Below are 25,231 nucleotides of genomic sequence, written 5' to 3'. Positions count from 1 at the left end.
CTGGGATTCGTGAAGAGGAAGGTGGGCACTGCCAAGGGGCTTGGGATGGGCAAAACTGTAATCAAAATATAGTTTTATAAGCTAATACTATCTCAAAACCAAAATCTCCTGAATCTTTTTAGTATTTAAAACCAAAAGATCCTCAGGATTTGAAAACAACCAGGAAACAAAGTGGCATAAAAATGCTGTTTCCTGAAGCTACCTACCAATGAGTACCATTTCCAACAACCATTTGTTTCATTTTTGTCAAATAGGAAAACCGTTTAGTAGAATGCAACTGAACCCAACCGCAGTAGCCAACTGTAGGTGAGCTAAGGTACCTAAAACAGCCACCAGCACCGGCAGTGAATTGAGGCACACAAAACTGTACAGCAAAAGCATTAACATGAACTGCAATACTAATTTAAAACAGAAACCCCTACTGAACAAATAATGTCAACTACAGTCTTTTTTTCCAGTTATTTACCAACCCAAATCTTAGAAAATAATCCCACACACTCTTTCTAAGGTCAGCCAACTATATGCAGTCGTAAATACACTGAAGAGGTGGGAGTTTACATTTTTAAATGGTGGAGGACTAGAATTAAAAAACAAAATAAAAGCTTAATGCTATGCTTGTTTTCGTTCAATGGATCAGGCTATATTTAAATTTCCTCCCCAATCCAGCCAAGTTCAGTAGGTGTTTTTTTCCTTGAAAGTCCTTGTCCCAGCAAGAGCCTGGATTTGATAGGGAAACAATACGTGCCTTAGCACGCTGAATTTTTTTATTCTATTCTATTCAAAAATCTATTCGGTGGAAAGAAGTACAATCAATAATAGCAGTGCGATACACAAAGATTATCGATATAAAATAAAGACTGTACTCCACCATTTCATCCGTTTTGACTTTCTCTAAAATTTCACCCTGAAAATAATTACCAAGACCTCTCTGAACAGGCTGTGCTGATTTCTAACTAAAAAAGGTGGCGTGAGTTAAAGGAGGAAGCAATGGACACTTTCTCCTCATCAATTCCGAGGTCTGGCAGGAAGTGCTACGTCAGAGCACTTTAGAGTCCAATGGCCAATTTCAGCTAGCGTGAGGGAAGAAGGGAGACAAAACACAGGCAGGATCCACTAACTCACCACTTCAACCCAGGAGAGAAAAAGATCGATGGTTAAAAATCTGGCAGCAGACGAGTACTTTCCGACAACTAGCAGGGTGAACTAAGAGGCTAGCCATTACATAACTTGTAAACCTAAGTAGTAAGTTAAAATGTCCTAAATCACACTTTTTTCCAACTCAAAATCATTAAAATCAACTTACGTCCGAAGGATAACAATCACAGTACAGAAAGCATTTCAGAATCCATTTCTCAGGGAGGCACCCACACAATCATCTATATACTCTCGTCTAGCCTTTACTTCCCCACCTCCTCCAAAATTTGATCAAATTTCTCCAGTTCCAGGAGCAGTTTCAGCTGAATTTCAGGCGTCCTACCCGCTGGTCTCTCACTTACCGCCTCCTAAACAGACTAGCTAGGCAAATCCATTTTCCCCGCAAGCTGATCCAGAACATCAGCCTGCCCACGTTTTGGTGATCATTTAAACTTTGAATGGATCATACAGGATACCAAGAAAAGCACAGTACTAATTTATGTGTACCGGGAAGAAGAAAAGATTAGGTGTAAGGTAATGCACTGCCTCTTGGATCAGATAAAAATGCTCACTTATAAGGACATTCTTAGGACAACAGGTAAAATACGACTGTGAACTATTATTTGACACTGATGGTAATTACAGTGTTCAGTCCTCTTAGAAAACATATGCTCAAGTATTTTTGGATTCAACTCTTTTTGCAACTTACTCCAAACTGGCTGCTAATATGGAAAGAAAACAATGCAGTAACAACAAAACATTTACAAATGTTGAATTCTGGCAAGATTACTGGAGCTCTGTTATTATGTCTTGCACTATTAGAAGAATATTCTCTCGAGGCTGGAGCAATAGCACAGCGGGTAGGGCATTTGCCTTGCATGTGGCCAACCCAGGTTCGATTCCCAGCATCCCATAGGGTCCCCTGAGCACCACCAGGAGTAATCCCTGGTGTGACCCAAAAAGGGGAAAAAAAAAGAATATTCTCTCAACCTAAAATTATTTCACTAAACTTAAAATCTTTAAACTGATATTCAAATATGTCCCCCTTCCATTTGGTTAGGAAATAATATTCACAGAATCTTCTAATTCTGAACCACTTCATCATCAGTTTCTCCTGCTTCCAAAATGCAAGTGGACTGCAAAATACCCTCACAGCCCTGCTCTGCTCCCCTCAGCTTTCTTATCTGCTTTTTATTTTTTGATTTTTAGGTCACTCCGGGGTGTGCTCGGGGCTCATGTCCGGCTCTAGACTCGGGCTCCAGGGACCATATGGGTTACTGGGATTGAACCCGGGTTGGCAGCACGCACGGGAGTGCCCTACCCTCTGTACCATCTCTCCGGTCCCCTTTCCCTCAGCTTTCTTAAATCTGAAAACAACTGTTTCAGATCTTCCCGCTTTAACTTCTGTCAAGATCCAGCTGTGTCCTGCATATTTCTACTGTGATTTTCCACTAGCTCTTCAACTTCTGAGACCAAGATCGCTAACAAGAATAGCTGCGGCACCCTTTTCCCATCCCCCAATCATTCCTTCCTTAAGGCTTCCTCACAGCACACCCTTCCCTGATGAAGGCAACGACTGACATCTGACGCATCCGAGTCAAAGCAGGCTGCTCGATGCCGCACCTATCAGTTGCAAAACTGGGTAATTGCTACTTTTTAAGAACCATCCATCCTGGTCTCCCTTGGCTAATTCAGATTTAGGTTAACATTTCCCGCCCTCATTAACACACTTCTCCATAGCCTTCAAATGTCTAGCACACGAACTGAAGTGACCTAGTCTTACCATACATACCCTGTATTTCACAGCAGCACATGGAACTTCCTCTGCCTGGAACACTCCCTGTCTCAGCTCCTGATCTACACACTACCAATTTCTCTCCACCTGTTAGGTTCCAACTGAACCTGAACGTGAGATCTTGACTAATCCGGATCAGCGCTGTATGGGAAAGGCACAAAACAACTTAATTTAAAAGTTACCGCTTTCAACCCTGTGATGACAGTGAGCCCCTAACTTTCATATTAAGGCCAATCTTACTGGTTTCTCTATTTGGGATCACCACTAAATTGCCTCTTAAGATATGATTGTTTTCCAATAGATTTTCATTTTGAGGGAGGGAGAGGGACGGGACGGAGGGTGAGGAGGAGAGATTTTGGTGTCACTCAGAAATTTCCTGGAGCTGGAGTGATAGCACAGCGGGTAGGGCGTTTGCCTTGCATGCGGCCGACCGGATTCAATTCCCAGCATCCCATATGGTCCCCTGAGCACCTCGAGGAGTAATTTCTGAGTGCAGAGCCAGGAGTGATCCAAAAAGAAAAAAAAAAAAATCTGGCCACTGAGCTGGGGATTGACTACAAGGGCCCTATGGCAGAGGCACTGAGCAGGGGCTTCCTTGTGGTGCTTGTGGTGCTGGCACGTGGGAACAAACTGGGGTTGTCTGCCTGGCATGCGCCTTACATCCTGTTCTCTCTCCAGCCCCAGCAACTGGTTTTAAACTCAGTCAACATCCCTCATCAGTTTTACTGTTTTCAGTAACCGGCAGAACTATTTTCTAGGAAGGACAAGTCAATGGGTATCTGAAGATCATCAAAATTTTCTAGTTGGCACTTATTTAGAATAATGATGTGAGACATGAAGTAGCACAATAGGTTTATCACTATCTTTTCCTATTTATCCCAGCTCCATAAACATCACCTGAAACGACAGCAGCTTCTGTGGAAGGCCTGCCACCTGCACCCAACGCCAACACACTGAGGTTCATTCCTTTCCCTGCATTTATTCAATGCAAGTTTCCTCCGCCCTGAATTAATGTACCAATTTTTCCAACCTCTCAATTTCATGGCAGTTAAAGGGTTCCTGCTTTTACACTTTATAAGCATGTCCTTGGATTTTCATTGAAACCTTGTGATCTAGTCCTGAATGGTGACAGGTCACTGAGGTGTCCTCTCATTTTCAGCCTCCAGGAAAGCATTTCTCATTTGGGGCTTATGGTCTGTGGTGTGCCCCAGAATATTCTAAGGGGCCCTAGGAAGGAAACCAGGTTGGAAAGGACCATGATTAGAAAAAGGTTGAGAAAACACCGTTCTAGTAGATGTTTTACCTGAAGGAGGGTAAAATGCAATTAAAGTATAGGAATACTAGGTATTAGGTGGTGCAAGGTACTCAAAATATATTTGGAGAGTACTGAACCAATAACAATCACCAACGAGCAATCCACACCACAGTCATCTTCAAAATAATGTAGTTCACTCCAAGGGACCCTGAGCACAGAGCCAGGAGTAAGCCCTGAGCACTGCAGGTGTGACCCCAAAAGAAAAACACATGTAGTTCAGATCTATAATTATAGAGAATCAAACAGATGAATCCAAGTTCTTTGGAAAATAAGTAAACAGTCTCATATGGGACCCACGTTTTCACATGTCGCTTAGTACCGATTTATTCGTAACCTCAAAAAGAAAAGCTTTTGAGTAGTCACAGGGAACAATAAGTACCTTTCTAACACAAAGTATTGAGGTGATTTAAATAATTTTTTAACCCAATAGCTTATAAACTAGATATAATTTAAAAAATCAGGAAAATGTAGCTTTAACAAAGTAATACAAAAATCAGTACAAGACATACCACCAATACCTCAGGAGCAGCATTTCCTGTCAGTGACTGAAGTGCACTGCTTTTCTTCTTCATTTAACACAGACACAAGGATCAAGACAGACAGGCCAGCTCAGGGGATGATGCACCTAGCAACTGCTCCTCTCACTTGGGTATTTTTGTCACCAAGAGGTTATTCTGTAAGCAGTTATCATTAATGCTAAATCCTTTCAAGTCATCTGTTTTCTATTTTGGTGTGCCTGAGCTAAAGCTTCTTCTCTCTAGTACTCCTTTACATTTTGGACCTGACTTCGGTAGACAAAAGATTCCCAATGAGAATCTACACCACAGTGACCCTACGAGAGGCTTCACACTGGAAGTGCCAATGAGCTAACGTCCCATTATAAAGTGACTTCTGCACAGTAACATAATCTCCAGAAAGCAAACCATGGAAGCTACACTACCCAGTTTTCAGAGTCAAAATGAACAACTTAATTTGGACTTGTCAAAAAAGAAACTCAAATTGTTTTTGTTTTGTTTTTGGGGGCCACACCTCACAGTGCTCAAGGGGACCACATGGGATGCCAGGAATTGAGCCTGGGTCAGCCACATACAAGGCAAATGCCCAACCCACTGTACGACTGCTCCAGCCCTGATTTTACTTCTGAACTGTCAGTTATCTACTGTTCCACATGGCAATAGTTTTAACTGAAACACTGAGGATTCTACAGGTGACAAAAGGGGAGACAGAAAATAATGATGGCACCTCCAGGGAAAAGGGAGAGGGAAGCTGGACAACCGTCTCAACTTCAGCACAACACTCCTGTGACAGGAGAAAAAGGTGGAGTATGCATGGGTACACTGGTGGCAGCGGCTCCGCTGACTAACTCTGGTTCACCCGTTGCCGTGGGGGCCATGTGAAGAGGCAGGAGTGCAGACAGTGCCCGGGGACTGACCCCAGGGCTGCCACTGGAGCTAGAGTCCAGGCCGGCCATCTCTTCTTCTCAACAGAGAAGAAATAAAGGGGTGACCATGGAATCCCGTCAGTGCACTGAAGGTGTATCAGTTACATGCATTCTGATTAAAAGCTGTCGCCAAAAGAATCCCAGGAAAAGATTCTTATTTTTCAATAAGGAAAAGTCAGATTTTCAGAGACCAAGGGCAGGTTTCATGAAAACAGGGATAGGGTTTTCTAAAAGCTGGCCCTAACTGGAACTGATTTCCAAGATTTCTTAAGCAGGGGCCTAAAATATGACCTATATGAGCACTGACAAATTTCTATCTGAAGGGAAAAAGATTATATTAGGAACTTGTAGTGCCTTAAATGTCTCGATGATGTAACAGAATCAGTGTTATAATCTACGTATTTGCCAAGGGAGTAAAACCACTGCTGCCTGCCCCCGTGGCCCTAGTTTGTAGAATCAAAATGAACAAGACAATTTGGTGTGATCCAACACAACCAAGGTTGGGGAAAGCTCAACAAAAAATCTTCAACCTGTTTCCAAAATAATTTAGGCTAATCTACACATTAAAGTGTTTGTAGGAATTTGCCAAAAGAAGACAGAACTAATAAAGCCAGCCACTACTGATTTTCTCAGTAGAACGTTTCATATGCTGGGTGAAAGTTAAAACAAGTCAGTTGAGCTAGTCAGTTTCTGCTGGGTGGGCTTCATCAGCATGGTCTCAACAAGCCAATGGACAGTGAGGAACGGCTGCCCCAGACAACAAACTGATTATATTTTGGCATTCACACACTACAGACAAGTAGTCATTAAGCTTCTTTGTCTCTGGACAACAGGCTCCAAGGAGAAGTGAAAATATTTTCAACCCATGAGAAACTACAGATACAGCCACTTGCCTCATTTCTGATACCTTAAATGTTTCTGGTATCTAAAAAAGAAAACAGATATGAATAATTTAGCTGTCACAATAACCGATGAGCAGGCAATTTCTATGGTTGTTTTAAAATGCAACAACAAAAACCCCTCTTATGTTAGATCCAAATTAGCAAAAATCAAGTCTTAAACTTTGACACTAATGAAAAACTATATAACATTCATACTATTATGGCAACTAACCAAAATTGCCATATACCTGAAAATGATTCTAATTGTTTATAGATTTCCTTATTCTAAGGGAAAAGTCTAAAAGTACAACCCACAGTCCTCATCCTGGCTCTATTTTGTAAGTCATTTGTTCATAACTGTTCATGCCACAACTATCTTTATGTCGTTAATCTTTCTGTGGCAGTACAACTTAAAAACTGATTTTATAAACATGGTACTACAAAGCTGAAAACCTACCAGCAATTATTTTAAAACATTTTTAGTAAGGAACACATCACCAAAACTTTGTAAGAGTGACACACACAGCAAATCATGCCTAAGAACTGTAACCACTTCTAGGCAAGGGAGACCATGTCATAACATGACATGTACATGCACTTAGCATACTCCTTTCTGACGAGAGAGGTGGAGCTGAGGCCAGGAGTGTTACCCAAATTATGCCAGAAGACACAAATGCGTTGCCAGGCAGAGCTAAAAGAGTCTAACAAAGCTTTGTGTGAATTTTAAAAACATTGCTTGCACTCAAGTTCTATTAATTAGACACAGAATGATGGAATGCCAATAAATATTCAGCAAAATAATCCAAAGAGCATATGCTATTTAGAATTGTGTACTAAGCAGTAATATAAACCAAAGTATCTTTTGCTATTAATGAACTCAAAACTTCCATATTAAAAAAAAATTTACAAACCTACAGAAGATTTCTGTGAGAAAATATTTTTAGGGATTATAAAACAAGAATGTAGATTTAGCGAATGTGATGTTAGATGTCTCATCAAAAATTAAACAGTGATTACTTTGATACGTTGGTCCAGTTCCTGTTCCAATTTTTTGTACCAAATTTTGCTTTGAGTCACTAAAGGCTTCTTACAGAGAATGCATATGAAAAATGGAACAAAATTTAAGAGTTAAGTGTAATTTTATAAAATGTATTTTTACATTAAAATACACATGGATAAGTGTATAATTCATATTGTGAAATTCAATATGTAAATCCTTCAAAAGTTAAACATACGTAAAATACAATAAAAAGTATGTTTTTTTTTCTATAGATTATCCTTTTGGTTTATTTTGCTGCTTTGTCCCACGCTAAATCCCAAGTGACTCCCCCAGACTCCCCCCAAATAATAAAGATTAGTTTTAAGGATGAGAAACCAGTACAGTGCAAAGCAATTCATGCATACACTTTTGCATGTATGCATTTTGTACGTGAGTATTCATACCTATCCCAGAGGCTCTTTGATTCCTGAAACGTGTTCACATGGAACGCTTGGTAGAAAGCAGTTGAAGGATTCCTGTGAGATCCAAGAATCAAATTGAAATGAGATTTGAGAAAATTCAGTACAATCACTACTTTTCAAATAAGATGGAAGATTTTAGGTTTCTAGCACAGTGATACTGCTTAACAAAACAAACAAACAAACAAAAAAAAAACACTGAAGCTTGCTTGAAACATTCTGCAAATTCAAAACCGAGCCAAGGCCAGCCGACCCCACAACTCAGGATCACAGTTCAAAAAGGCAGGCGGGACAGATAAATTGAACACTAACTAGCATCCAATTGTGCGTACACTGATTTACATTTGAATTAGAGCAGTTCTTGGCCTAATCAACACGACCCGGTATCAGATGCTTTCGGGACCCTCTCTATGGTTTGCAGTTTAGCGAAGCTCTTCTCTGGTGCAGCATTTGTGCAGTTCAGCCAGGGATACCGCCCCACCATGGAAATGCTCAATAGGCTCTACCTGACTGGGTCTAATGGAGAATAATGGGAGCCTACTTTTGGCTATGACTTGACAGAATTTCCACCTTCAAAATCCATTTATTTTTGTGTGGCCTCTCTGGGCTTGGGGAGGGGGTGCTGCCACTGTACAGCAGCCTTTTCATCTCTCGCCCCTGCGCAGTGCCCCTTTAAGAGATAAAAGGGCTTTCAACAGGATCACCATCCATTTCTACCCTTCCCTAGGGGCACGTTCCCTGGGGCTCTACCCAGGGAATCTTAACTGATGGGCTCATCTGGCCAACCCCAGCATGCATGATTCACTCTCATCTCAGGAGTGTGCTTACTCAGGGGACTAAACTCTCAACAAACAGTTCTTCCTCCACCTCGGTATATTTTCAAAGTTTCACCAACCACCCTTTCGAGCTAACCAATCTTGCCTCATTACTTCGTAATTCTTGACTTACTCATGCTGTAGGCAGCAAAGCAACAGCAGCAAGCTAAGAATGACATGATGAGAGTGCTCTGAACACCAGACACCACTCTGAGTGCTTTACATTTATCAACTCAGTTCTCCAACAGCCCTAAGAGGTAGGTGCTATTATTATTCCCATCTCACAGATAAGGAAATACTGAAACAAAACTAACTTGCCTGACCTCTTAGGTGGCAGTTTGGCCCTTAAGTTTACACTAAACATAGCAGCTGAATCTGTAGCTCTCTTTATCTGTTTAGTATCAGATAAAGCAGTTTCTCGAATTTATCTGGTCACTGACCCCTTGAAAAACAAAACCAAAAACAACAAAAATACCCCGCCCCTGGGTCATTCTAGCACCCTCTCCAGGGTGGGGAGCAGGCATTCTCTTTGGGGAACGTAGAGTTAAAAGGCTGCTACTAACTAGTTTTGTGTAATGACTGAGAAATTGAGACTGCATGGATGTAAAACTTCTGTCCTAACAGGCAACACTCAATAAATGAGTTATTGTTCTATCATCAAAATGAGGTTCAGAAACAACCTGGCAGAATTCTGAAATCCAAACAAGCGATCTATAAGAGTCTGCAGAAAAACCACTAACCAACGCTGGAAGAGCAATCAAGTATCAACAATCACGGAACAAAACAACAAAGAGAATTCCACGATTTCAAAATGCAGAGCATGAAGCATTATGTGATTTTATTAAAATTTTAAGAATTGTTTTTTCAGTGGGATTTTAAAATTTAACTAGAGAGTACCTCATATGTGATCCAAAGATAGACATGGCAGGCTCTGCATGCCAGAGTGTCACCAAAGCAACTGTTTGATTAATTAGGGGTCTTCAGTCTGAGTACTTCTCTTAGCTGGCTCGACTTCAACTCCTGGCTATTCCTTTAACCCTTTTTTCCCTACCTCTCTCTTGGTCTCGGGCAATCAAATGCACCCCTGATTAGACCTACAGATACTGAGAAAGAACTAGAGGTTGCCACCTGCTGTTTAGTTAACAGTTCCTATTCTATTTGACAGGCTGAGGGCCTCTCTTTTCCCTGTACTTATAGCCATCAGGTCTGCCAAATTAAAGTCAACTTAAACAACTGAAAATTCAACTTGGTTTTATCACCAAGCTAACCCAGGATCATATGGGAATTAGTCAGGTATTTACACAGGTCTTTTTGGAGACCCTGGATTTCAAATAAACAGTGACTCAAGAGGAAAGTAGTAAAACGTAAGAGATAACAGTAAAACTTAAAAGTTCCTCAACATGTCTGAAATTCAACATTGAAAGAACATTTAGAGTCTGTTTATAAGAATGATATTTGTTAAAAAAGTTCAGATCACCTGACTTTAGAATGGGGGAAATATATATATATATATGCTATTTGAATTAAGTTCATATCCCGGGAAAGGTTCTTTTTTTTTTTTTTTTGCATTTCTTGGGCCACACCCAGCGATGCTCAGGGGTTACTCCTGGCTTTTACACTCAGGAATCACTCCTGGTAGTGCTCAGGGGACCATATGGGATGCTGGGAATCAAACCCTGGTCGGCCACCTGCAAGGCAACTGCAAACGCCCTACCTGCTGTGCTATCACTCCAGCCCCCGCCCCGGGAAAAAGTTTAAATAAAGTGACATGACTTAAGTTAGAGCGTCAAGCATTTTTATAACACAAACTCTAAAACAAAAATGTTTTTCTTACATCAAATGTAGAAGTTAAAAAAAAAAAGATCATCTATACCCACATACATTTATGTGCATACAGTTAGTCACATATTTTAGGGGATGAAAAGAATCTAATATTCTAAATGAACCCTAAGCCTTCAGAACACACCAGAATATATGCACTTAGGTGCAAAAGCTGGCATTTAACTTTGTGTATATATTCAAAATGAGGAAGTCACAAGGGCCGGAGAGACAGTACAGCAGGTAGGGGGTGTGTCTTCCACGCAGCGACGTGGGTTCAATCCTCAGCATCCCATGAGCCTTACCAGGAGTTGTCTGAGTGCAGAGGCAGGAAAAACCCCTGAGCACCACCCGGAACAGCCCCCAAACCCAAAAAATTCAAAGTCCCAGAGCTATAAATACATATAGATTCCAAAGACACCGAGATCGTTTTATTGTAAAATTTTAACTGTTTGGTATCTAGAATACTTCATATAGGATGCTAGACATAAATAAATAATATTTTAGCGAATAAAAGCAACAATCAGTCTCAAAACTGATTAACAGTCATAGATTAAAGGAGTACGAAACCCAACTGATCAGAAAGCTTCAAAAAGCCATCTGTAAATACTGAAGGGCCCAACTACCAAATACTTCTATTCTGGAGTGACATAAAATCAAGAAAATTAAGAGAACAAGAAAAAGTTCTGGGTTTCAAATTATACCATTTCAGGTTACAGTGCATGAAATCTGAAGGCACTAAGAGGTAACTGACTAAATGTTGATTCTATTGCTTTGGGTCATAAATTCTCTGCTGTCCCAGAAACAAAATTTGAAACCAGTTTCTAACAACATATTTGATGTCAATATGACAGATCTAATAAAGAGCGTTAGAGGAAGACTGACGTTCATTCTAAATTTATTTCAACCACCTAAATGAAAACATGATTTTTTTCAAAACCAATAAACAAAATATAATCTTCCCTCTCTAATCTTATACGTATCACTGTCACTGTCATCCCATTGCTCACTGATTTGCTCAAGGGGGCACCAGTAACGTCTCCACTGAGACTTGTTGTTACTGTTTTTTTTTTTTTTTTTGGGTAGCTTGTCAGGCTCTCCAAGCAGGAGTGGGGCGAAGGAATTGAACCCGGGTCGGCTGCGTGCAAGGCAAACACCCTACCCACTGTGCTATTGCTCCAGCCCAATCTTATACATATCTGTCATGTTAATTTCTAAACCCATCAAAGTCGTCTTTTTAATGTAGGAGTACTGCTATTTATTCAGCCCTTTATTAAGCTGATTGAATAGTACATCAAAATCTTGACTCATGAAAATGAGTGTCTGGGGCCGGAGCGATAGCACAGCGGGTAGGGCGTTTGCCTTGCATGCGGCCGACCAGGGTTCGATCCCCGGCATCCCATATGGTCCCCCAAGCACCGCCAGGAGTAATTCCTGAGTGCAAAGCCAGGAGTAACCCCTGAGCATCGCTGGGTGTGACCCAAAAAGCAAAAAAAAAAAAAAAAAAAAAAAAAAAAAAAAAAAGAAAATGAGTGTCTACCTGCTTTACTAATATGCTATTCTTTGTAGGGTAACTAGAACTGAAAGGAAAAATACACGCATTATCAAATCTAAACTACAGAAATTGCCAAAGTTGAAGGCATGAGGTGAATGAGCCTCTTAAACTAAGTAAGCACCTATTGGGGGTGGGTGGGTGTTGGAGGGCTTGGACCACACCCGGCAATGCTCTGGAATGACTCCTGGCAGTGCCTGGGACCTTATGGGATGCAGGGATCAAATCCCGGTTGGCTGCGTGCCAAAACAAGCACCCCACTTGCTGTACTACTGCTCTGTCCCAAACACCTACTTCTTCAAACCTCTACTTCAAAGGTCCCTAAATAGAAACCAGGAAATGCAGCCAGTGCAGCAAGGCCATCCCCAACAGGATCATCGAGGGACTTAATAATTAAAACCATCCTTTGGGAAAAGGGCAGAACACAACAGATGAGCGGCACAGGAGTCTTTCCTCCTATCTTAGAGCCAGGAAAGCAATAAAACACAATCAGCCCTGGGAAGGTCGGAGGCAAGTGACCAGCCACAAAGGGCCAAGTCTAAATCTACGCTTTATCACTTAATAGCTGTGACTCAAACCCTCAGTTTCCTTAATCCATAAAAAGAGGGAAGAAAACACTTCCTTACAGGTAGCTATCGAATGAGACCATATAGATATACAAGGGCATGACACTAATTCTCGCTGTAGTTATTAGCACAGCAGTCACGGTGTTAGCTTTGCGTGCAGCTGGCCTGGGTTCCATCCATCCCTGGCACCCCATTTGGTCCCCCGGCACAGCCAGGAGTTATCCCCAATCCAAAACACACACCTCACTCACTTTGTGCTTTATAAAAGGTGACTGAGGCAAAGAGAATACTTACAATTATTTTAACCTTCAGGGTCAGGTAAACCAGGCTAGCACTGACTACATTCCAATGGAAGAGAATCCTGACTTTTGGAACTCAGAGCCCCCACGAGGTACTCGCTATATACAGTTTAATCACAAGATTCTAATTAAAAACATAATAACCACTCTAATGGGTACTGGATTGGTTCCAAAATACATACTACTTTTCAAGAAACCTTTAACAGCAACATAAACATGATAAAAATCTCAATTTCTTACCATGACATTTAAGGCCTTCATTAGGGAACCCTGCCAAATTAACCCTATCACTTCTCAAATCTGACATTCTCACTTTTCTATAATGCTGAATTGCCTTCTCCCTCTACTTGCTTGCAACACCATCCTCTTATCAGTGGCCTAATCTGAACAACCCTTTTAAGAGTCAGTTCAATGACTCTGAATTTGAATTATCCTTTATTCTCAGCACAAGTGCAGAGAAAAATTTAAAGTTATTTTAACTGCCTCCTCTCCACACTAATAATCTACTGTGATGCCCTCCACTGTTACTCCACAATAGCCTATCATGTGGATCAGAGTACGCAGCTACTCATTTTTCATACGGTCTAAGACTGCTGGACGGTCTTTTCTGGGGGGTGGGGTAGGAGAAGTTTGGTTTTGCTCAGGGGTTCCTGGCTCTGCACTCAGGAATTAATCCTGGTGGCCCTTGGGGGACCACAGGGGATGATGAGGGTCAAACCCAGGTCAGCTCTCCCCGGCCCCAGGTCAGAGTCTGTCTTCTGTATCCCAGTCCTTCCACCCAGAGAGCAAGCTAATTAACATGTTCTTATTTTAAATGTTTTTTTGGGTACAGGACCTTCACGAGTATTTGTAAGCTACACTGAGGAGCCCAGGGAACGACACACAGGCTTCCAAGCAGTGCTCATGAGTCCAAATGGTCCTCGCAACTATGCCAGGAGGCCTTAAGCACCGTACCCTGCGAGTCTGCGGCACGCACCGCTTTAACCCTGGACTAAGGCCACCCCTGCGAACTTAGTTTGTCACAAAGTAGTGGCCTGATAGCTCTCTCATGAAAGCGAGCATCTACAAGTATTTTAGGCCTAAATGTGTAATCTCACTGGGGCAACTGGAGAGCTGACCCGAGCCCCCAATTTTCACTTTACCACTAGGGAAAACAAGCCAGGATTAGATCGCAATCTGCCCTCCTGACTACACAAGGGCTTTTCTGGCCTGCAACATGGCCTCCTTTTCTCTGACGGCTTCCGTCAGAGGATGTGTAACATACAGTTACACATTCACACCCAAACTAGAGACTGCTAGCATGATGTGTAACATGTGAAAGGGTCCATGTGGTAAAGCAGCTGGGGTACAGAAATACTGACGATTCCTAGGATATCTGCTTGCCACACAGCGAATGTTCCATACTGTTCACCAACTCCTTGCATGCCTCATTTAGCTGTCTTGAAGCCCCCAAGGGTAGGTATTATCCCCATCTGTCTTCCAGGAAACCTGGGGCTTAGTGGGCTAAACAACTTGCTCCAGGTCGGATGCCTCAAGGAGGCAGCACAGTTGGATTGCAGCCCAGGCACGTTCCCCCGCCGCCCCCCCTCCATCTCCCCTGGGGTATGTTAACAAGCTATTGATTTCATCTGGTCCAGTTCTCTCCATTTTGAAGCTAGGGACACCACATACCAAGCAAGGGGGATCTGTTCTGGTTTAACTACTGTAAACCGAACTCTTCATTCTATTTTAGAAACCAGTTGGCTTTATTAAACTTTGCCATGGGTATTCTTCATTCACAGATTAAACAACTTACTTCTGTAATATGAAGACTAGCCTAGAACATTAAAAATAACATCTAAAATATACCTGCATTATTTATTATTATAACTGAAACAATAGCAAAGTTTCTCTTCTATCCATCGCCCCCCCCAATTTAATTTTTGGTTGGGGCCACACTCAACAGTGTGTGTGGGGGGTGTCTACCCCCTAGTTTGAGACACGCTGTGCTGTGAACCGTGTACTCTAGCCCTTCGAACCATACTACCTTCACCTGCATCAGTATTCTGCAGTGGAATTTTGGTGTAAGCTTATGGGAAAGGAAGCTTTGTGTAATTAAACATCCAGCCTTCATTTATCTTACCTACTGATTATTATAAATTCGCAAAGCATTTAGTAATAGTCTATGTCTTCAGTGAACACTATAGGAATCATTAAGCCAAGATCTGCAGAATTTTCACAGTCATCACATAAAACAATTTAAAAGATGACAGCTTGTTCTTTTTAAATGAAGTATTAACACAAAGAAAACGGAACAATCTGATTTGGGGCTTTAAATATGACAATATGTTGTCCAGAGTGGTATAAGTGAATTCACTTTTTTTGGTTGTTTGTATCAGGTATGGGGGTTCTTAATGGTACTCTCGGCTCAGTGCTCAAGGGAGGCACCGTGTGGTGCAGGGGTGGAACCATGTCTCCGGCACGCAGAGCAGGAGCTCGGCCAGTTGCCTTCTCTCTGGTCAATTCATCTGACTTAAAGATAAATAATATAAATGTAGAAATACATCAGATGATTAATAGTACTTTATGATTATCAACAAAAATACTGTACGTTAAACTTTACTGTGAAGTCATGTTAGAATGATAGAACTGACTGCTACTAAATCTTTATGGCGGAATTCCAACCTCTACCATAATCAATGCCAAAGTAATTAGCTGTGCTCAAGCATTATTGCTGGAAAGACCTGAATTATAGTAATCACTTGGGTATGTGTATTCCTTGTAGCTGCAATAACTCATTATCATACATTCAAAAAGAGAAGCTTCAAATTACAACTCCACTGCTTTAGTATTAAAAAAAAACCATCTATGAACTTGAAACTTATTAAACTCAGAAATTTTGCTGCCCATGCCTCCTAAATCCTGCCAATCAACTATTAAGATTTATTAGAAATCTGCTCTATTACTAAAAATTACTTAAGGCACATCATTCAGGCATTGAATCAAACAGATGTATTTTTTTGGTTAAAGCTTCTCTTTCTCATAGTTACTTATTAAAGAGTAACTCAATTTAGAAATAAACTACTCGCTCAGAAACAAAAACACACACTGGCTTAAGCCAGTTATTAAAAGAAGGAACTCTATCATGGCTCTTTGCTATTAATCAGTGTTCCTATTCCTTCGGAGACCACAGGTCATGTGATTTCACTCTATCTCTTCCGGCTGGCCTGCCACCACCTCTAACTCCCACCCACTGCTCGGCTTCTGATGTTGCAGGAAGAAAAGTCAAGATCCTTTTCTATACCCTCTATCAAGCACACCTGGGGGGCAAGGCTGCGCTTTGTAAATGGAGGATCCAAGAAAGCATGCCTGCCTCCAATTTCTTTTGGTGCAGAGAAAAACTCAACTACATTCGAAATGAACAAGTAACAGACTCATAAATCCAGTAGCCATGGTCTTATTACTAGTTCTGAATCAGTGCCAGAACTCTTAAGGAACAAACAGATAAGAGCATTAACTTATTCTCAGGTAGAAAACATATACCCACTGGAATAAAATGACTTACAAAAGTAATTTGGTTCCTTCCCTGATAAGAAAACAAAAAAAGGATCATTAAATTAGTTACTTCAAGTGTGTCTTATCCATACAAATATAATCCATTTTTTCTAAAAAGTTAACTAGTGGTCAGTTTTAATGATTTCATAAGTTGACACAAATTTTTCAATATATGTGTCACTTTAAAGAAAATAAAAGGTCATATTTCTATTGATACAATTCTTAATCTGGGGGAATTTGGGACATCTGCCTTTCTGGAAATCCATGATTAATTTCCTTTGCTTAGAGCCATGTTTGTGACTAAACTCTATTTAGTAGTCAACATGGCATCTGATGAGTGCCACCATCAGTCTTTATATTAAATGACATCATTCATACACAAGACTTTACATGTTGATTACAAAATCCCTGGTACTAGTATTTTAAAGATACTTCAAGATGCATAAAAGTATCTAGTGAATGGCTGTTGGCATCACAGCAGAGCTGGAAGGGTGTAACTACTGTAATTCAATGCAGACATACACTCCCATGAAATACCGATTCAAGTAAGCAGTCATCTTTTTTAAAGACTAAGAGTAGTTTAAAAACAGTTACAGTACTGCCTTCTGCTATTCAATTCATGTAATTTAAACTTCAAGTTTACCATGTCAAGTAAGACTCCATTAAGAAGTATTTGTATATTTGGAACTTCCACAAAATTTGTATTTATAGCAATACCAGGATACACCACTTAACATTCACAATTTATATGACTTTATCAGTAGTCATTAGCAAGCTACATAAATAAAACTACTAACAAGATACAGAGATATGTGCCACTAAGGGATCCTTACAATCAGGTTTTCAACAGTCTATGGCTGCAGTTGACAGTTCACAATTGCAGCCATTCATAAGAGTTCCTGGAATGTGGCTGCCAGAGTTCACACTGGTCAGCTATCTATGGAAAACGATCTGTACCGGGTTCCTTTTCCAGAGTGGCAGTAATTCTCTCCCCCTCCCCCACTTTCACCAAAAAGAAGTCTTTTAAATGTGTAAGTAGTTCAAAGAAATTTCGTAATATTCACTGTGAAAGTGGCCACACATTTTTCTTTTCTACGAAAAGTATTTCCAACCATCCACTACATCCTACAGTTCATCAAAATCAATGTGAAGAATCTCAACTGTCTTCCTAATGAGGATGACTAGAAGAATAAATAAGCCTTATGGTAATAAAAAATACAAGTTGAAAAGTTAACCGAAAAGTTCAGCACATTTTCATATGGTGATATACAACCACTGGCCCCTGTAAAGGCTTGATATTAGAATGTCGTACATAAGGTTTGATTACTTAAAATATATAGCTTTACGCTGAGCCAATGTAAAGTCTAACATTTTATCATGGAAATAAAAATCACACGGTAGAAATTCTAACATATCAACTTAAAGCACCACAATCACTTAATTTAATCTTCCATTTTCTTTCCTTTCTGATTATTACTGAGGTCTGAACAGCTTTTCAAAAAATCTTATTTTTATAAACATTAGCAATGGGATCTGAAATTTGTCAATCTGGTCAATGTCAATCATAATTACTCAACACCTTTCACTCCACGGTTTTATTTTCCATTTGAACCACTGCAAGTAAGACTGTAAATTTTAAGAAGCCACCCAAACACTATATTAAAATGATAATTTTGTTAGTATTCTTTCCTCAAAGTATATTATTCATTTCAATAATTTAAACATGGGCCTGGAAAAACTGTTACTGAATTTCAAGTGTAAAACTTATTAAAATGCGCTCTCCTTTACAAAGGCTTTCCGTTAAAACAAAATTTAAAAAAAAATACACTAGTTGTTTCTGCTCAATTGCTTAATGGATCCTTCACCAGGTGTTTTGGTCCAGTGACAAAACAGTCAAATGTGTTAAGATTACATCTTGGAAACTAACACATTAACTTAAAAATCAATGATAAACTGCAAAAAAAAAAAATTAGAGATGCATATCTGATAAGCAGTGCGAGATTTTCAAGAGACTGGGTGAGGAGGGCACGTCCATCAGAGCCCTGCCCTACACTAACTGGGAACTAACGAAAGCACTAACACAGGGCAAGCCTTGGTTCATTCCCCTTCGGAGACCAATCCTGAAATGCTCAATTTTCAGTAAGAGGAGACAGGAATGTATCTTTGAGGTCTCATCCTAAGAACACACCCCATTTGTCAACAGACCTTTCTTCATGCTTTATCATTATATTAAAGCTCTGGGGAATGAAATTAATTACATGATGTAAAAAGGTGTGAAGAAGTGTGTGTGTGTGTGTGTGTGTGTGTGTATGTGTGTGTGTGTGTGTGTGTGTGTGTGAGAAATATCGGGCAAGTGCACAACAGGAGCAGAGTGAGCCAATGATGATTTACAACTCATCAGAAAAAAATGAGCTTCTGCAGCCTGCGAAGGAAAGAGGCTTATTGTCCGCCACCAAGGTGAACAAAGGGACTCAATCTGCTTTCCGTGTACTCTCGTGTATAAAAAGTGAAGGTAACGAAAGTAAAGAGGGGTTTTCTGAGTGGCCCGTGGAATCGGTTTCTCGGGAGTCCCTTACATATAAAATTTCCCAACGGCCAGCTAGCTGAGCTCACTTCTGGGCACGTGGTATTCTCTACCAGTTCTCGGGAGAGGGAGACTCCCCACAAGCCAACTCACCTACAAAAAAAGATGAACTTTGAATTACAAAAAGATGGACTTGAGTGAGCATTTCTCAAGTCAACAAAGCGTATAACAAAATCACAAAGCTAATCAGAAATGTTAATAACAGAATATGAGAGCTCAGAAGGAACAGTTGAAAAAAGCTTTAACAGATCTCATTGCATCTTACATACCAATTCTAGGAATGCATGAAGTTTTGTGCCTTTAACACGTCTAAACTTCATCTCTCGTAAAACAGAACCCCAGCAAACACTGCTAAGTACCTAAAACTTCCTTAGATCCTAAAATGTAACCTTAAAGCTTTATAGGAGGCTGTTTTATGGATAGGATATGTACCGTCAAGTTTTCAAGTGACACTTCCTCAAACCACCTTGAAACTTCATTAACTTGTAACCAAATATCAACTGTTATAGAATCGGTATGGCAGTGCACCAATTCTCCCTCGGTTCATTAAAAAAAAAGCATCTCTGTAGTACCGGGAGGCAACTGTGAACATTCGGTTTCCCCTGCTAAAACTACTCTAATCTCAGGAGCCACGGCCTCTGCCTCTTTTAAAGTCTCTCTCGCCTACCTTCCCGACAGTAAAAGGACTGATGGAAAAATACCATTTTTCCAACAAACGCTTCGCTTAGAAAAAGAATTAAAAAAAAGAAAAAAAGAAAAGCTTGATCTTGAGAGCACTGTCGTCGCGGGCAGCCGCTTCACTGAAAGGCTGGGCGCGGAGGGCTCCCAGGGGGCCCCTTGGGCAGCGCCACCCGGGAGGGGGCTGCGTCCCGGTCCTACTCCCCCCCCCCCGCACGGAACTCTCCGGGGGCGCGTCCCGGGAAGGGCCCTTTCCCCGGCGCCCCCTGCCCGCCCGCGGGGCATCCCCGGCCACCGGCGCCTGCGACGGGCGCGACAGGCCACGCTCCTCTGGGACCCGCCCGCCCCCACGGAGCACACAGCGCCGCGGGGCTCCGGAGCCCCGGCGCGACCCCCGCCCCCGCCCCCGCCCGCGATGCGCGCCAGCCCCGCCCGCCGGGGGGAGGGGAGGGGGAGCGGCAGGGGAGGGGGCCGGCGTACCTGTCCTCGTCGCCGTCCACGGGGATGGCGATGCTGAACACGGAGGTGGCAAGGCTGCCCATGGGCGTCAGCTGCAGGGGGTGGGCCAGGGCGTCGGCGGCGGGCTTGGCGGCGGGCTTGCTGTCCGCCAGCAGCGCGAGCGGCGGCTGAGGTAGGGGCTCCGACGGCCTCCGGGCCTCGTCGGCGGGCGCGGCCGGCGGGCTGGGGTCGGACGGCGGGGGGCCGGCGGGGGCGGCGCCGCCGCTCCGGCTGGCGGGCGGCGGCGGCGCGGGGACATTTGGCATAGCGAGAGGCGCGGCGGGGACACTAGGCACGCTGGGCGCGGGCGCGGCCGCAGGCACGTTGGCGGCTCCGGGCGCCGCGGCGAGGGCGCCGCTGCCCCCCGGGGGCGGCGCAGGCACGGTCGGGGGCGGCCCGGCCCCGCCGGGGTCGCCGGGCAGGAGCGGCGCGCTCGGGCCGGCGGGCGGCGGCGGCCGGGCGGGCGGCTGGGGGTAGGCGAAGGGCGGGGGCGGCTGCGCCGTCGTCGGGGCGCCGGGCTGCGCCAGGGTGACCGTCGCCAGCGGCGGCCCCGCGCCGAGGGGCCCCGCGGGGACCGCGCTCCCCGGGGGCGGGCCGGGCGCCGGGGCTCCGGGGAACAGCGGCGGCGGCCCCACGCCGAAAGGGGGCGGCGGGGCTGGCCCGGGCTGGCTCGTTCTCTCGGCGGCGGCGGCGGCGGGCGGGGCGCCGTCGGGGCCGGGCTCAGGCCCGTGCGGCCCGGGCAGCGAGGTCACCACGACCACCACCGAGCCCCCGGTGGCGCCCAGGCCGCTGTCGCGCTCGGCGGCGGGCTCCGGGGGCCCGCTGTGCCGGATGCAGTCCCCCGAGCGCGCGAGCACGCTGCTGTCCGCGTCGCGCTCGTAGTACTCCACGCACGTCCAGCGGCCCCGGCGGTAGGGCTCGCCGCTGCCGTGGTCCAGCTTGATGACGCGGAAGCGCGAGCTGCAGGCGGCAGCGGCGGCGGCGGCGGGGGGCGGCGGCGCGGGCGCCGCGGCCCGGCCCGCGCCGTTGGCGGGCGCCAGCGGCCCGTCCGGGGGCAGGTTCGGGGACACGGCGCCGGGCGTCTCGGCCTCGCCCACGTTGTTGAGCGTCTCCTCGGACGAGCTGCGCTCGCACGCCTCCTCGGGGCCGTAATCCGTGGCCCGCGACACGTCGAAGATCTCGGACGAGACGTCCTCGGTGCGCGACTCGTCCGGGTCGTCCAGGCTCTCGGTGTCCTCGGTGATGCTCGTGGCCACCTGGGCCGTGGTGACGCTGGTGATCTGGAAGCAGCTCTTCTTCTTGGCCGGCATCTTGGACATGCTGAGGCCGGGGGCCCGCGGGCGCGGGCGCCGGGGCGCGGGGCCGGGTCACGGGCGGCTGCTGGGGCTGGCGGCGCCGGCCGCCCGCTCGGGCATCCTGGTCCGCGGCGTCCCCCGCCCGGCTTCCTGCTCCCGCGGCTCCTCCTCCTCCTCCTCCTCCTCCTCCCGCGCTGCGATCCCCGCGGCGGCGGCGGCGGCTTCCTCTCCCGCACGCGCGGCGGCCGCGGTCAGCGCGGCGCGGTCAGCAGGGCCGGGGCGGGGCGGGCGCAGGGGCGCGGCGGGCGTGGCGGGCGGCGCGGGCCGCCTCCGGGCCGGCTCTAGCCGGAGCGCAGCCCCGGGGCCATGGTGGCGGCGGCGGCGGCGGAAGCGCGCTCGGGGGGCGGCGGGCCCTGAGGGGAGCCGCCCCCGCGGCCCGGCCTCCTCCCGCGGCCGCGCTCTCCGCAGGGAGCGGCGCGGCGGGCGCGCGGCGGGGAGCGGCGGCGGCGGCCGCCCCCCGGGGGACCGAGACTGCCAACTGCTCGAGCGGCGGCTGCCGCGCCCGCCCCTCGGCCGAGGTGGGGCTGCGAGGGCCGCGCCGGGGATGCCGGGAGGAGCCGCAGCCGCGCAGCTGCCAGCGCCGCCGCCGCCGACTAAAATGCCGCCGCTGCCGCAGCCGCCGCCAGCGCCGCAGCCGCCGCCGTCCCGTGACGCACGGCGTCGTGACGTCAGCGCCCCGCCCCCTCCGGCTTCCTGCGCCGCGCGTGGCGCCCGGGGGCGGGGCCAGGCCAGCCAAAAAAAAAAAAAAAGTCGGAGAAGAGGGAGGGGAGGGGGAGCGGATTGGGGGGCTTTGAAATTTTTTCCCCCTGATCTCCGAGCGCTGTCAGGGCCCGGGGGCGCTGCGGTGCCGAGGGCGACGGGCGCGGGGCCCCGGGGCAGCGGCGGCCGGACGTGGCTTGCCCGCGGCGCTTCCGAGACGCGGGGAGGAAGGAGGTCATGTGCCGCGGCGCGGGGGCCGCATCCTAGACGGGGCGACGGCCGGGCAGCGCCCGCGGGGGGCGCGGGCTGCGAGAGCCTGCCTCCCTCCTCCCCCAGGCGGGCCGTCGATCCCCGGGCGGCGGGAGCAGGGGGTGAGGATGCGCCGCGGAGGGCGCAGCCAGACCGGGTCCGGAGCCGCCGTCCCGCAGCCAGAAAGTCCCGCTCGGACCCCAGCCTCGGGAGGCGGCGGCTGGACCCGGGTGAGGTCAGTCTGCAGGGAGAGGAGAGGCGCCCAGCACAGTCCTGACCTCGCTGCTTTTAATTGATTTATTTATTTTGCTGTGATTTCCAGCCTCCAGGAGTCCCACGGCAAGTCTCGAGGCTGTGTTCACTTTGGCAGCACGAAGTCAGCTTCAGGGGCTCCCGCCGTGTGGACCCTCCTGCGTTCAGCAGTTGGGGTTCTTTTTGTTTATTGCGAACCCCTTAGCTGGAGCCGGGGTGCTGCAAGGCTTGGAGGGGGCGGGGGGCACGCTTTGCACCGACTCCTGCCCCAGCCGCTGTGCCAAGGCTGCCGCTGTATCACCTTTTAGCTACTTTCTGGCCAAAGAGAAGAGGAAGGCCTTTCTTTTTTCACTCCCCCCTCCCATCTCCTAAATGCGGGTGGCAGCTCTTGAACTTCAGCACGCTGAAGTTCATAATTTAGGGAAAATGACAGATTTCATATCCGTCACAACTTCATCCTTAGATGCAGTTCTCTAATTTTTGAAGAGTCATTGTTCTTAGTAGGTTTTGGGTGTTTTTTTTTTTTTCAAATCGCAAGAGAGATTTTGATCATTAAAAGCAATAGAAATGTTTAGGTCCTGATTTGTAAATAATGTAGAAATATTGTCTCTTCACCTTAGTGGAAAAATCGTGTCTTCCAAATCCCAGTGGCTGAGGTCAGGACGTGAAATAAGAGCGCATAATGACATCCCTGTTTCTCCGGGGGGTGGGAGAGGATAAAGAAACACAGTGTAACACTATGCCGTCTAGGGGCAGAGATAGTCATGGAATGTTTCATTTCTAAATCTGTAATTCTCAGTTAATTGTTCGAGACAGTTTTCTATCAATAAGTTAGATCAGCTGGTTAAACCCAGTAAGAATTTATAAATGCTTAATTTCATTTTGGATTGATTTACCAGATTGCTAAAAAGATCAATAGGAGCTGTTGAGGGTTTGTGGAAAAATAGATATCATTTACCCAATTGTCCCATTATCTTATCATATAAACCTCTTGATTACTTGTGATACTAGTAAATTGTACACTTAAAGGAAAGAAACTTAATCTATGACATCATTTCTCCTCCACGCTTATTATTAAATAACATTTTTAAGTGAAAGTGACGGCAAGGATAATTTAGAAAGAGATCCAGAAGGGGACTTGATACATACAAGGATGCAGTTAAAGAAGTTAAAAGGACTTCTTAGTGAAAAACAGAGATTTATAAGTTAAAGTGTCTATTTACATACTTAAGGATTTGTGTATATTTAAACGCATACAATAGTTTTCTTGAAAGTAGAAATTCCAAATATGTTGTAGACTCTTGCTTCTATACCTGGGTTCTTTAGAAATATAGAGGATTTGTTGTATAAAATAGCTAGGAAGAAATGAGAGAAATTTAATGATTTCAGATGGTTCGAGATCATTTTACAGAGGGGGAATGGGAGCATAGCTGTCAGCAAACTACAAAAGTGATGTGTTCCTGTTGGTTCACAGTGAATTAAAAACCTCCACATAGCTAATTAAAACGGTAGCAAGCAGGAGGAATGGGCAAGGACACATGTTTGTGAGCTGGGCAAGTTTCTCACTTTATCAAGGGAGTGCCACAGAGCCCTAAACCTCCCCTCTGGGTCTTCCTGCAGCTTTCTGGGACCATTCCCATCACCAGAATCCGAGGTATAAACAGTGGGAATGCTTTGGGTTTTTTTTTTTTTTTGGGGGGGTGGGCACACCTGGCAGCGCTGAGGGCTTACTCCTGACTCTGTACTCAGGAATTACTCCTGGCAGTGCTCAGGGGGCCATATGGGATGCCGGGGATTGAATCTGGGTCGGGCATGTGCAAGGCAAATGCCTTACCCCCTAAACCGTCTCTCCATCCCCCAACAGTGGGAATTGTTTTGTCTTGTTTTGGTTTGGGTTTGGGGCCACACCTGGCAATTATTCCTGGTAGTGTTCAGGAGACCATGGGTCAGCTGTGTGCAAGGCGAATGCCCTACCCGCTGTCCTGTCCTGCACGGGGCATTCTCGATTATGCTCTCAGAACCCCCAGGCTGACCGTCCTACACCCTTATCTCCCTCAGAGACAGGGAAAGTCTATTTAGGGAGAACAATGTAGGGGAAATTGACTTTAAAGAATAAGGACCCTTTCCACCAATAAAACAGCAGCCATAGCAAATTGTTTTCTCATTGAGAGCACAACCCCGCCCCCCCCCCCCAACACACATACACACACACAGTTCTATTGAACCATATCAGTTCCAGATGGTAAAGTGTTTCTTAGGCATAAGATCCATGGAATGTGAGCGGAGGATACCCAAGAAAAACCTGACT

The 25,231-nt window shown here is 45.5% G+C and overlaps 1 protein-coding gene across 4 annotated transcripts in view; it reads right to left on the bottom strand.

Moving 5' to 3' along the window:
• TSC22D2 (TSC22 domain family member 2) overlaps positions 1-21,941 on the bottom strand; it is a 48,125-nt gene extending 26,184 nt beyond the window's left edge. Inside the window, exons 1-3 of one of the 4 annotated variants that reach the window (XM_055125888.1) lie at positions 20,351-21,941; positions 8,010-8,081; positions 6,281-6,610 (exon numbers count right to left, since the gene is read on the bottom strand). In XM_055125888.1, coding sequence (XP_054981863.1) covers positions 6,580-6,610; positions 8,010-8,081; positions 20,351-21,687 — 1,440 coding nt within the window. In that variant the 5' untranslated portion in view covers positions 21,688-21,941 and the 3' untranslated portion in view covers positions 6,281-6,579. Of the gene's footprint in view, positions 1-6,280; positions 6,611-8,009; positions 8,082-20,350 lie in introns of those variants that run through there. The other 3 variants (XM_055125886.1, XR_008628487.1, XM_055125887.1) reach the window with 3 other exon arrangements.
• Positions 21,942-25,231: the final 3,290 nt, after the last annotated feature.

This window comes from Sorex araneus, chromosome 2, assembly GCF_027595985.1.
Source record: "Sorex araneus isolate mSorAra2 chromosome 2, mSorAra2.pri, whole genome shotgun sequence".
NCBI classification, from domain to species: domain Eukaryota; kingdom Metazoa; phylum Chordata; class Mammalia; order Eulipotyphla; family Soricidae; genus Sorex; species Sorex araneus.
Note: the sequence above shows the minus strand (reverse complement) of the source record. Positions and strands in the feature narration are given on the sequence as shown.